A 12236-nucleotide genomic window follows, 5' to 3' on the forward strand; every position below is an offset into this window, starting at 1 on the left:
AGAAAAAGAAAAAAGGAAAACTGTGAAAATGTGGTTAGGAAGTGAAATGGAGTTAAGGCACTGGATCCCACATGGCTGATTCCACAGTTTGAGTTTGAGTGTGTGTGCATGCTCAAAATCCCAAGAGGAGAATGGAAGAGAAGGGGTTTACAGCTAGGCCATCCCCCTGGGGAATGATTTCTCACTTTTGTGAAAGTGTGACTAGTCAGTGGCATGGTGGTTAAGGCACTGGATCTCACATGGTTGACTCTATAGTTTGAGTCTCAGACCCAGCAACTTGAAAAACACATTGGTTGTATGTATATGTGCTCAAAATCCCAAGAAGAGAATGGAGGAGAAGGGATTATAGCATGGCTATCCACCCTGGAAAGTGATTTCTCATTTTCCTTTCTCTCTCTCTCTCATTGGTCTTTCTCTGGTGAACACACCAGATCCCACATAACTGATTGTGTTTTGAATCACAGTCCTGGGAGTTAAAAAATGTCCAAGTGTGTCCTAAAGTTCTGACAGTATAAAGAAATGAAGAAATGGAAATTGTGATGTGACGACACCCATTGAGAATGCTTTCTCCTTCTCTCTCTATCTCTCTGGCAATTAAAACGTATGAAAATGATTGTGCTGGGATATTAAAAACAAAATAATTTTTAAAAAAACTACCAGTAACAAAATTTGATATTAAGTCTTCTAAGCATCTTGATTTTATTTGTGGTTTCAAATTCTGATTATCACTTTCCACTGGTACAAAAGATTACACATTTATAAATTGAACATCTTATTGAGATCTGGCTAATGTAAATAGTGCTATATCAATTTAATGTGGAGTTTTTTTTCACAATGCAGTATCAAAAAAAGAGATCATGAGACCAGCAGATGGCATATTGGTTACGTCATTGGTCTCCCACATAGCTAACCGAGGCTAGGTCCCAGACCTGGTGGCTTCAAAATTGTACCAGGTGCATGTGCATGGAAGCCCAAGACCCTGGGAGGAGAATGGAGGAGAAGGGATTGTGGCATGGTCATCCATCATGGGGGGTGATTTCTCACTTTCCCTCTCACAGTCTCTCTCTCTCTCGCTCTTGCTCTCTCTCTCTCTCCAATAAGCATATGCACCCTAAGGCAAAAACCTCTTAAAGAAAAAAAATTGTGATTTATTGACATTGTTGACAATGTCAAAAGAAGACAATATTTATAAAAGATAAACCTATCCTGAACTCCAAGTATTGGTTTATCTACTAGCTTACCAAAAGAGCAACTTCATACCCTTATTTTACCTATAGAAGAATGCCAAAACACTGTCTGAGTCACCATGATAGGCTTAAGTATGTATGTAATTTCTGAAAGAAACAAAATTTAAGTATGACCTTTAAAAAACATTGAAAAAATAGATCAAATAAAGAAACATATAAAATCTATAAATAATCACATTATTGAAAAACTTAAAACTGAATCATTTGAATAACATTTTTGTTTTGCTTCAAGTAACAATGGAAGTCTGACATTGTTATAGGTGAAATTATAATCACTACTTGAGCAAATAAGTTTGCCTTTCATTTGTCCCTTTACAGGATAGAAAATGCTATCACCATAGTGAACCACTGAACTATATCTTTTTAAATTACTGAATACCATAACTTGATAATTTTTATAAAGTTAATTCAGTCACACTGCTAGCTAGGCTTCCTCTTTTGAGATAAATGACATCTGCTGAAACCGAAAGTTAAAACTATTTTAGGTGTGATGGTTAAGTAGACCGATCCCACATGACTGACTGTTGTTTGAGTCCCAGTCCCAGCAACTTACAAAACACTCTAAGTGCATGTGCATGCGTGAGTGCCCAAAGTCCTAAAGGAAGGGAGAGATGAAGGAGAAGGAACTGTGGCATGAACATTCTCTGTTCCCTCATAGAGAGTAATTTCTTTTCCTCTGTCTCTCACTCTTTCTCTGTGTCCCCCTGATGAGTAAACATGACCCCTGATAAATTAAAATAGGTAAATAAATATATAGGAAAAACCAATTTTATTTTCTACCATTGCTTCACAGATGATATTGCTTTCCCTAGCCAGTATATTGGTTACAATGATCTGGGACCTAAAACTTCCTTGCTTCATAAAAGATGTATTTGGGCAACAAGCATTATAGTAATTTCAAAATAATAGTGATGATTTTTGAAAATGAATAATATAAATATATGTTTTATATAAAGCCAGGATGAATATTTATGTGGAAACATTAAATAGATCTCTCTTCACAACAGATTGAACATTTGTATCCTCCTAAAAATTCTTATATCGAAAACCTATTCCCAGTATAATATTGGAGGTGGGGCTTTTGGGAGGTAATTAGGTCATGAGGGCGGAGCCCTCATGAATGGAATTAGTGTCCTTATGAGAAGAGACCAAAGAGCTAGCAAGCTCTGTTTCTACCATGTGAAGATGAAAAGAAATGGCAGCAGTCTCAACCTAGAAGAGGGCCCTCACCAGACTTCAGGCCTCCAGTACAGTGAAATATAAATTGTTATTTAAGCTACCCACTCAATGATACTTTATTTTAGCAGCCCTAGCTAAGATATCTTGGGAAAAAATTTTCTAAATAGAGCTTCCTCCTTCATAGCATCCAAGTAGAGAGGATTTACCCCCTAGCTTTTTTTTTTTTTGGGGGGGGGAGGGTAAGTAGTGGCTCTGCATTACCTGGATGTACTTGTGCTCTGCCAACCCAGGGGGTACTTTGGTAAGCTTGTTGTTGTCCAGGTGAATCTCCCTCAGATGAGGTGTGTTGGCCAGGGTGCCATTGTCGACAACAGAGATGCTGTTGTAACTGAGTCCTAACCTGTAACAGAAAGCAGAAATGGATGTACACAAACACATAGATGCCTTTCTTCCAGATACTATGTGATTAATCGGGTAGATAGAAAAGGATGTTCTTTTGGTTTTCCATATACTGTTCCCTCAGTGTAAAGCATCTTTTCCAACCTTTTAAATCTGGACAAAACCCTTTTATTCTTGACGTCTCATCACAGGATTACATTCTTTGAGATTTATCTGGTGAACACAACTGAATGTGCATCTTTTCAAATGCTCTGTAGAATCCTGTGGGCAATTTCTTACTACACTTAGGGACTCTCTTTTAAAAGCCTGTGTGTTCATATGCCTCTTTGTAATAACAAAGGTATATCCAGTATTAACACACACTGCTTGGTATTCTTCATAATAAGTAACTATTGTATTGTTTTTTTTTTAAAAAAGAATTATTTTATTTTAGCTTTTTGTTTTTCTTTAAATAATTATTTATTTTATTTTATTTATTCATTCACTTATCTTTTAATTTGATTAAACACACACAGAGAGAAAGAGAGAGAGAGAGAGAAAGTGAGAAAGCAAGCCACCAGGTCTGGGACTCCAACACTGGTCAGTCATGTGGGAGTGTCCAGCACCTTAATCACCATGCTACCTACTGGTCCCTTTATTTTAACTTTTTATTTATTCATTTTTAAATTTGACCAGAGAAGGACAAAGTGAGATAGAGGGAGGGAAGGAGAGAGGGAAAGTGAGAAAGCAAGCCTGGACTCAAACTGTGATCAACCACATGAAAGTCCAGTGCCCTTAACCACCACGCCACCTGCCAGCCCCTTGAATTATTTTCTATATGTAATAAAGACAGTATATTTGTTTGAGAAAGAAGTAAAAGAAATAGTATTATCACTTTATTTACTTTGGAAACTGATCAATTTTACATTTATCATACAAATATATTAATTGAAAATAAAAGGGTAGGTCAGCAGGTGGCATAGTAATTAAGGTACTGGACTCTCACATGGCCAGTTTAAGTTCTGGACCTTGCAGCTTGCATGTCACACTGGGCATGTGTGCATGTGTGCCCAAAATTCCAGGAGGAGAATGGAGGAGAAGGGATTGGTGCATATTATCCTCCCTCAGGGATGATTGTTGATTTTCTCTCACACTATCTATCTCTCTCTCTCTCATGAAAAACAAAAACAAAAGAAAGAAAGAAGAGAAAACGAGAAAAAGCAGGGTGAAAAGGAAAGGAAAAGAAAAGGAAGGGAGAGGAAAGAAAGGAGAGGGAAAAAAAAAGAAGAAAAGAAAAGGTACAGCTTTCTAAAATACCAGTAAACCTACCTGCTGGAAAGGTTAACAGAATTAGCCATTTTGCATTAGTCTGAAAGAATTTCATAACAGTCACTTTCAAGATTTGCCTGGTGACAACACACCTGCCTTCTGACCTAGACCTCTGACCAGATCTCTTGATCTTGGTACCTTTGATACTTTTTTTCAATTCCTTTAAGGTAGTAGTTTATATTTTTTAACTAAATGCATAACATATGAGAGTCCTGCTGCTGCGGTTTCCCCTCATAGTAGTCAGAGATCAACTTAAAGACACAGCTAGTCTGTTCAACTTTCTGGAGATAAAAGCATCAAAAGTGGAGTGATGTCAGTCCAAAAGACAGAGAGGGAATACCAGGAATAATAAAAAATGACAACGAAATTCAGCCAGTAGGCTCCAAGAAGAGAAAGAATTCAGGTTCCTTCAAATGCAGTGGAAGAGATCTGGACCCTTTTAGTAGAATGGTTTCTGCTAGTTCTGATCTTTGACCCCTTTTGAGATTTTGATGCTGGCTTAAGTAAGCAATGCTTTCTAAGTTTAGTTATGACTTGATATTGAAATAATAGATGTTAAACTTTACTGATTTTAGGCTATTAATAGCACAGTTGGTTTATCCTAGCTATTGATTTAAAAAAAAAAAAAAAGTTTTTTGCCATAAGGAAGGTACACTCACTAGAGAGAGAGAGAGTAAGAGAGACAGAAACAATGAGAGGGAAAGTGAAAAATCACCCCCCAGGGAGGGATGGCCATGCAGAAATCCCTTGTCCTCCATTCTCCTCCTGGGATTTTGGGCACACATGCACATGCACCCTGTGTGATTTTCAAGTCACTGGGTCCGAGGCTTGAACTGCAGTGAGTCATGTGAAAGTCCACTGATGTAACCACTGTGCCATCTGCTGGTTCCCCTAGCTACTGATTATGAACTTGGCATCTTGGCTCAGAGCATTTTGTTTATCCATCAGTCTTCGTCATGCATCTCTTGGTTTTAGACTTTCATTTTCTATTTCAGAATGGTGTCTTCTATTCTCTACAACACTCCCAGTTCCAATATCGATTTTGGACTAGTGTATTTATTAGGATATAACATTCTTAATAATCTATTCAATCCTATGGATACACATGCACACACACACATGCATATACACACAGTTGTATGTCACAAAATGATACTTCAGTTACCAATGGATCATATATACAATGCTGGAGCAGTAGGATATACCACATAGTCTTGGTATGTAGTAGGCTGTACCATTTAGTTTTACATATGTACATATTACAGTGTTCACATAATGACAAAAATGTCTAATGACACATTTCTTAGGGATATTTCCACCATTAAATGACACATTACTGTGCATGTACACTCACATACTTAATAAGAAAGGTAAGGGAAGATTGTCAAAAAACCATTTCACTTTTCTGCAGAGGAGCATACACTATTTTCTCCCAACTTATTCCAAAAAATGTATGGGAATATTTGCCCTGAATCAGTGTTCTGGCTTCAGTGGCTGTTGCTTCTCTACAGCTTTGATTTTCAATACCAAAATACTTCTTACTTCCAACATTAGTAAGGAATAAATAACATAAAAATTTGATGGTTTAATAGACAGATTTGATTTCAGAAGGAAATATGTTTGACAAGTTCAAGACTTGAGAAAATTAGCCTGAGGCAGCCTGCTCTAATATAATGAATGGTATTAAAACCCATTTGAAGAGAAGTCTGAATTTCTATTGGTCTTTTTAAAGTTCATTGCATTTGTATCCTTGATATGATGACATCAATATTCAAGTTTAAGGTCTTAAAATTTCCATACCACTTCCAGCAAAAAATAAACTTTAAATCTAAAAAGGCACATATTTGGGACAGCAGGTGGAGTGGTGGTTAAGGCATTGGATACTACATGACTGAGCCTGCAGTTCAAGTCCCAGACCCAGTGGCTTAAAAATCAAGCTTAAAATCCACACACATTTATGCGTGCATGCCCCAGATTCCAAGATAAGAATTGAAGAGAAGGGACTGTGGCTTGGCTATCCCTTCCTGGGCTGTGCTTTCTCACTTTGCCTCTGTGTCTCTGTCTCTCTCTGATAAGTAAACACCTTATCGCAAAAAATCTAAAAAGAAAAAATAAAGAAAGAGGAGGAGGCATACATTTATGAATGAGTTATGTATGAATTGCTACATTTAGAACTTTAGAATGTTACTTGTCCCCTTGGGACCAGCAGTTGGTGTAATGGCTATGTCGCTGGACTCCCATGTATTCAACCATGGTTCGAGTCCCAGACCTGGTGGCTTAAACTCATGCTAGGCACGTGTGCGTGTGTGCCCAATGGGGGAAAAGGGATTGTGGCATAGCCATCTCCCCCAAGGGGATGATTTCTCACTTTCTGTCTCTCCGTCTCTCTGTGTCTTTCTGGAGAGCCCATGCGATCTATAGCAAAAAAACCTCTCCCAAAAAAAAGAATATTGCTTGCCCCTATTGCATTACAATTGATACAATACTATGAATTAAAAAACAATATCTATTCTAAAGACTGCTCTATACAATAAATGATGCAACTTCTCTGCCTGCATTTTTCTGCAGCTAGAGTGATCTAAGTAACAAAGAAAGGTAGGCAATGCATATAAAACTACTATGGGAAATGTTTTCTCGGGACCAGCAGTTGGTGTAATGGCTATGTTGCTGGACTCCCATGTAGTTGACCACAGTTTGAGTCCTAGACCTGGTGGCTTAAATTCACGCCAGGTGCTTGTGTGTGCATGCCCAAGATCCCGAGAGGAGAATGGAGGAGGGGACTGCAGCGTTGCCATGACCACCCTGGCATGTGATTTCTTGCTTTTTGTCTTTCTATCTCTCTCTTTCTGGCAAGCACACAAGCCCTATAGCAAAAACCTCTTCGAAACAGAAAAACAAAAGAAATGTTTTCTACAGTAGATACTACAGTTAAAATTGCTCTTGATGAAGGATATTCTGTTATTTGAGATCCCAAGGTAGTATATTGTAGATATAACCACTGACAAGTTCATTTTCAGCCTTTACCATTCACTGGGTCATTACAAGACTATCCGCAGAAATCAAAGAAGCTGCATTATTCATCCAGTTGATTTTAGTTATTTTTCAGATACAAGCATCTGCTTTACATTTATTTATCTACCATGAAATTTATATACAAAAAGAGAAGTAAGTCAATTTGATATAAACTGTGCTTCTTTTTAAACATATTTGGCAGTATGTGTGGACCAAGAATTGTAAAGAGAAATGAAAATGTTTGCCATCACTTTTGTCTTCTTGTAATTTAAATAAACTGTAAATATATTGGGTTTTCAGGAAACTCATGATGCATTTTGCATAGAAAAACACATGCAAATACATCATGATTTTCCCAACAACCTAGTAGAAAGGTTGAAGTTAGATGGAGAAGCAGGACAAGCACAAGTAATAAAAAGCTTGGGACAAGTGGATTGTGTAATGATTATGTCGCTAGACTCCCTCGTAGTAGACTGCCATTTGACTCCAGGACCCAGTGGCTTAAACCTCAGACTGGGCATGTGTGCATGCTTGTCCAAGATCTTGAAAGGAGAATGGAAGAGAAGGGATTGCAGTGTGGCCATCCCCGCTGGTGGGTGATTTCTCACTTCTGTCTCTCTGTCTCTCTGATGAGCACACATGCCCTATAGCAAAAGTCTCTCTTTCTAAAAATAAAGACAATAATAATAATAATAATAAAATGTTAAGAAGGTCCAGAAAAAAGAAAACTTTTACTTTTGTTGGCTTACGTTAAATGTTGAGAGTTATTTTACTTTAAAGTCTTCAGAGAATAAGATGAAGGAGAATCTCCCCATAACTATTCTAACAGTGATCTGTGGGAGATCAAAAATTTCCTACCCTAGATGCTTGCATTTTAATGTATCTGCAAATTTGAACACAGTGCTAAAACTTACTTAGCCTTCTGTTTGATGAAATTAGAATATATATTGAACATACCTATTTATTCACATATCTTACACACTTGAAATAGTTCATAACTGATCGAAATACAGTATGGTATTCACAAAGTGTAAGACTAGTCTTGGTGGTTTTAGTAGATGTAATATTTCATTGAATATTTTTCAAGAACTAATTTTATAAGTTGAAGATTGAAGTCATTAGACACAACAAAATATGGTAGAATAAAAAATCAGTCATCATATTCTGTATGTCGAGGCACTAATATTCCTAGCCATTGGTGAAGAAGAATGACATGAAAGCGTTTTATTACTTAGCCAAATTGTTCATTCCTTTCAGGCTAGCTGCATCAACTCTGCTGATTTTGTTGCCATCAAGATGTAATTCAGTAAGGGAAGGAGGAAGACCTGGAATATGGAAATACAAGATATTAAATTACTAGATAAACATTATAAGTACAGAATGTAGAAAGATGTAAAGAGGACATATATCATTACTTTTGTAAAAAACATATCGTTTCAAAGAATCATTTTTGCTTTTCATCTTTTTCCTTCATCCGTTTTATAATGATATAGTATTTTGGAAGTAGTATAAGTCTTTGTACTTCTAGATTGACTTTAATAAAGCATGAACCATTTTTATTATGTAGTAGACCGATGCTAGTCTTAGCATTTGAAAAACTTAAATCAAACCGTGAATCCAATTATTCTTGTCCACCTTTGTTATTGAGTTAACAGTACCATTGATAAAAGATATTAACTGTAAAATGGGGTAGATGAGAATTTGAACTAAAATAAAGAGATTATTTATAAGTTGTTTATATACAAAGCATAATTAATAATTAACAATAATATCATGTCCTGGTGTTAATCTTAATCAGTTTTTCCAGAAAAACATCGAATGTCTCTGCAATATGGCCATGTAGAAAGAGCTAAAATTTACTTAGACATATTAAATCAAGACTGTATCTTTATACAAAAGTAATGTAGAGTCACAAAATCAAGTTATCTGAGTTATCTGCCATATGTAGAGCATCAGGGGAAATAATTTTATGTCCAAAGTACCCACTAAACTTCTGGATAGATCCTATTGAATAGCTATGCTGTACAAAGATTTTGTCGTGTAAAACTAAAAATTTAAATATTCTATCTTCATTTCTTCTTGCTCTGAGAATGTATTGTTTTAATACAGCTTTTAAATAGCATGTTGTTCCACTTAAAAGAATACCAACAATGACAAAGAAAATAGCGAACTAGCTACATATAGAATTAACATCTGATTGACAGACAGTTTAATTCAATGTAAAAAAATACTGGAAATTGATTTCTTTTTATAGGTAAGGAAATAGATTCAAAGTTGCAAATTGTCTACATTATTTATGCCTGATTTAAGGAAGGTACTATGGTCCCAGATGGCCAAAGGAAGTTAAAATAGTATGTTCTTAATTAAAGGAAATGAAATAACAATTGCATTATCCTTACGAATAATCTCTCAGAAATTATAATCACTATGAAAATAAGGAGTTTAAACAATTTGATTCTCATTGTAATAAATAAATAAGTATGGATTTAAAATACTCCTAGAAGGAAAGTGAATATATAACAAAGGAAATTGAATGTACATCCTTTCTTCTCCCTCAACAGGAAAAGATCATTTTAAAACACAGTGCCCCTAGTACACCGAGTAGTATAATATCCGTCACTCTACCTAGTTTCTAGGTATCCATCCTTCAGGGATGTCAGTTTCCCAACAGTAAAGTTATAGCCAAGAGGGTGCTTGACCATGAATAAAAACTTTGCAATAGGACAGAGAGAGGCATATTTATAAAGAGTAGCATTAGCATTTGCCACTCAGACATTTAGCTAAAGAACCTGTACGATAGCTACTTTTATTATTTTTCTTTTTCTTTTCTCTTTTTATGATAAAATATATTGAGGCTTGTATTGGGCCAAATACTGTGTGTGAGTACATTATAGGTCTTACCTATATCTAGTAATCTTCACAATATTCTTAGAAACTAGGTGCAATTCATTGATACGTATATAGTACAATAATATATGTGTGCATGTTGAGATATACTGACATGCATACACACACACACATATATATGTGTGTGTATATATATATATATCCTGCACTAGAGATCAAAATCACTTGTTACAGGAAACAAATTGAAGACTGAACATGAAATTGCTTGATAAACTATAAATCATTCTTTCATCTATCTATCTGTCTGTCTGTCTGTGTTGCTAGCATGGTAATAGCTACTAAGGGCATCAAAAGTATGCTCCATAGCAAAATACCACAGACAGAACAAAGGATGGTAAGAAAACATTGTGCGAAATGTATTCTCTCTGGAGTGTTTTCTATGATGAAGTACCTACATTTCATAACCCATCCAAGAACAAGGCATCTAGATTGAGAAAGGGACAGGCTAAAGGGAAAACTAGAGAATGGACAGGGACGTTCATAAGACAGAAAATCTTGGCACAGGAAAAACATACAAGTTCTTATTATTTTTAGAATTATTTTATTCAATTTTATCCATCCTCATCATTATTTTTTGTTTAATTCAAACTGAGAGAGACAGTGACAGAGTGAGAGAGGAAAAGTGAGAAAGTAAGCGACCAGGTCCAGGACCTGAACCATGATAGGCCACATGGGAGTCCATGGTCTCAACCACCATGCCACCTGCCAGCCTCAACACATAAGCTATTATTGATGTTTTCACATCTTTCTTGAGTCACCATGATGGGCTTATGTACCTCTGGTATCCCTCAACGTGATGAGCTTAGACCTGGGACTGTGCGGCCATTGCTACTGATCTGGCTTTGCTTTAGATGGTAAGCTCCGAAAGGCAGGTGCTACGTCCTATTCAATGCTGGTCTCCAGCATCTGGTGTATTGCCTATCACAGTGACTCTTCACAACATTTTTAATGACTAGTAAGAGAGATTAATCTCATACGCATTTGCGATGGATATTAATATTTTTCCCCCTTTACAGGTAAAAAAATAGAGGTAGAGATGGTAAGAACTTGTCTGAGGCCCTTGATCATTTGAACTCATGCACACTAATTCTAAAATCTGCATGTTACAACACACGATTGCTATTATGAAATAAGCATAGGAGCCTCTAAGGAGCCCATTATTCTAATAGAAATGTTTAAAATGTGCTAAGATGAACAAGAGCTGGAGCTCAAAGTAAAAACTGTCTCAATGCCTGAAGTAATTACCGTATCATTTTTTTTCTTTTCTTTTCTTTTTTGTTATCTTACTGGAATGTGCATCTGCTGGCCCAAGTGAGACAGAGAGACAGAGAGGGAGAGAGATAAAATATCCCTTATGGGGCATGGTCACGACATAATTCCTTCTCTATTTCTTCATCTTGACAGGATTTGAGGCACACTTGGTCATGCACTCAGTGTGTTTGACAAGCTCCCAGGGCCAGAATTCAAATTGCAGTCAGCCATGTGGGATCCAGCCTCCTTACCCGCTAGGCTACAGGGCCGGCCCTTTATTTATTTTAAATAAAGTATCACTAAGGCACTCTATTTTTAGAATGACTGTACTTTCCCCCCCAATATTACTATTATGTGATATAAAATCATTATGTGTTACGTTACATCTTACAAGCGTATGGGCGAAGAAGTCTATCCATCCCTAGAGTAAGCCCAGATGGCCCTATGGTCACCCATATTGGTAGAAATACTTCCAGGTATAAAAAAATTACTGGAAATAAGGTTTGCCATTTGGGCTATGATTTGAATTTCCATACCAATTTTTCTAGTTGTCAAAGTCTTTAGGTGTGGACTTTTTAAAATTCTTTGGAAAATAGTTTGCATCACCTTGAGGAATGGAGGTTATATTGGTATCAGCAATGCGGATGTACGAAAGCTTCTTCATTCCCTGGAAGGCTCCGTTTTCAATTCCTGAGCTTTTCAGCGGATTAGTACCCAGTTCTACAAATATATTAAGTGCAAGGTTTTTAGAGGAAATTTTAAGAAATTACAAGTCAGAGTAATGCCTTATTTTATTTTATTTTTTTTAGAGATTTTTGCTATAGGGCGCGTGCGCTCGCCAGACAGAGAGAGACATAGAGACAGAAAGCGAGAAATCACCCCCCAGGGGGGTTGGCCACGCCGCAATCCCTTCTCCTCCATTCTCCTCTCAGG

The 12236-nt window shown here is 36.6% G+C and overlaps 1 protein-coding gene across 2 annotated transcripts in view; it reads right to left on the bottom strand.

The window, feature by feature from the left end:
- The window catches only part of DCN (decorin), a 49682-nt gene that overhangs the window by 6547 nt on the left and 30899 nt on the right, over positions 1-12236 (bottom strand). For both annotated transcript variants that reach the window (XM_006154821.3, XM_006154822.1), the window contains exons 5-7: positions 11910-12023; positions 8377-8470; positions 2688-2826 (exon numbers count right to left, since the gene is read on the bottom strand). In XM_006154821.3, the coding sequence (XP_006154883.1) occupies positions 2688-2826; positions 8377-8470; positions 11910-12023 (347 nt within the window). The remainder of the gene's footprint in view (positions 1-2687; positions 2827-8376; positions 8471-11909; positions 12024-12236) is intronic.

Source organism: Tupaia chinensis, unplaced genomic scaffold (genome assembly GCF_000334495.1).
Source record: "Tupaia chinensis unplaced genomic scaffold, TupChi_1.0 Scaffold000423_1, whole genome shotgun sequence".
Taxonomy (NCBI): domain Eukaryota; kingdom Metazoa; phylum Chordata; class Mammalia; order Scandentia; family Tupaiidae; genus Tupaia; species Tupaia belangeri.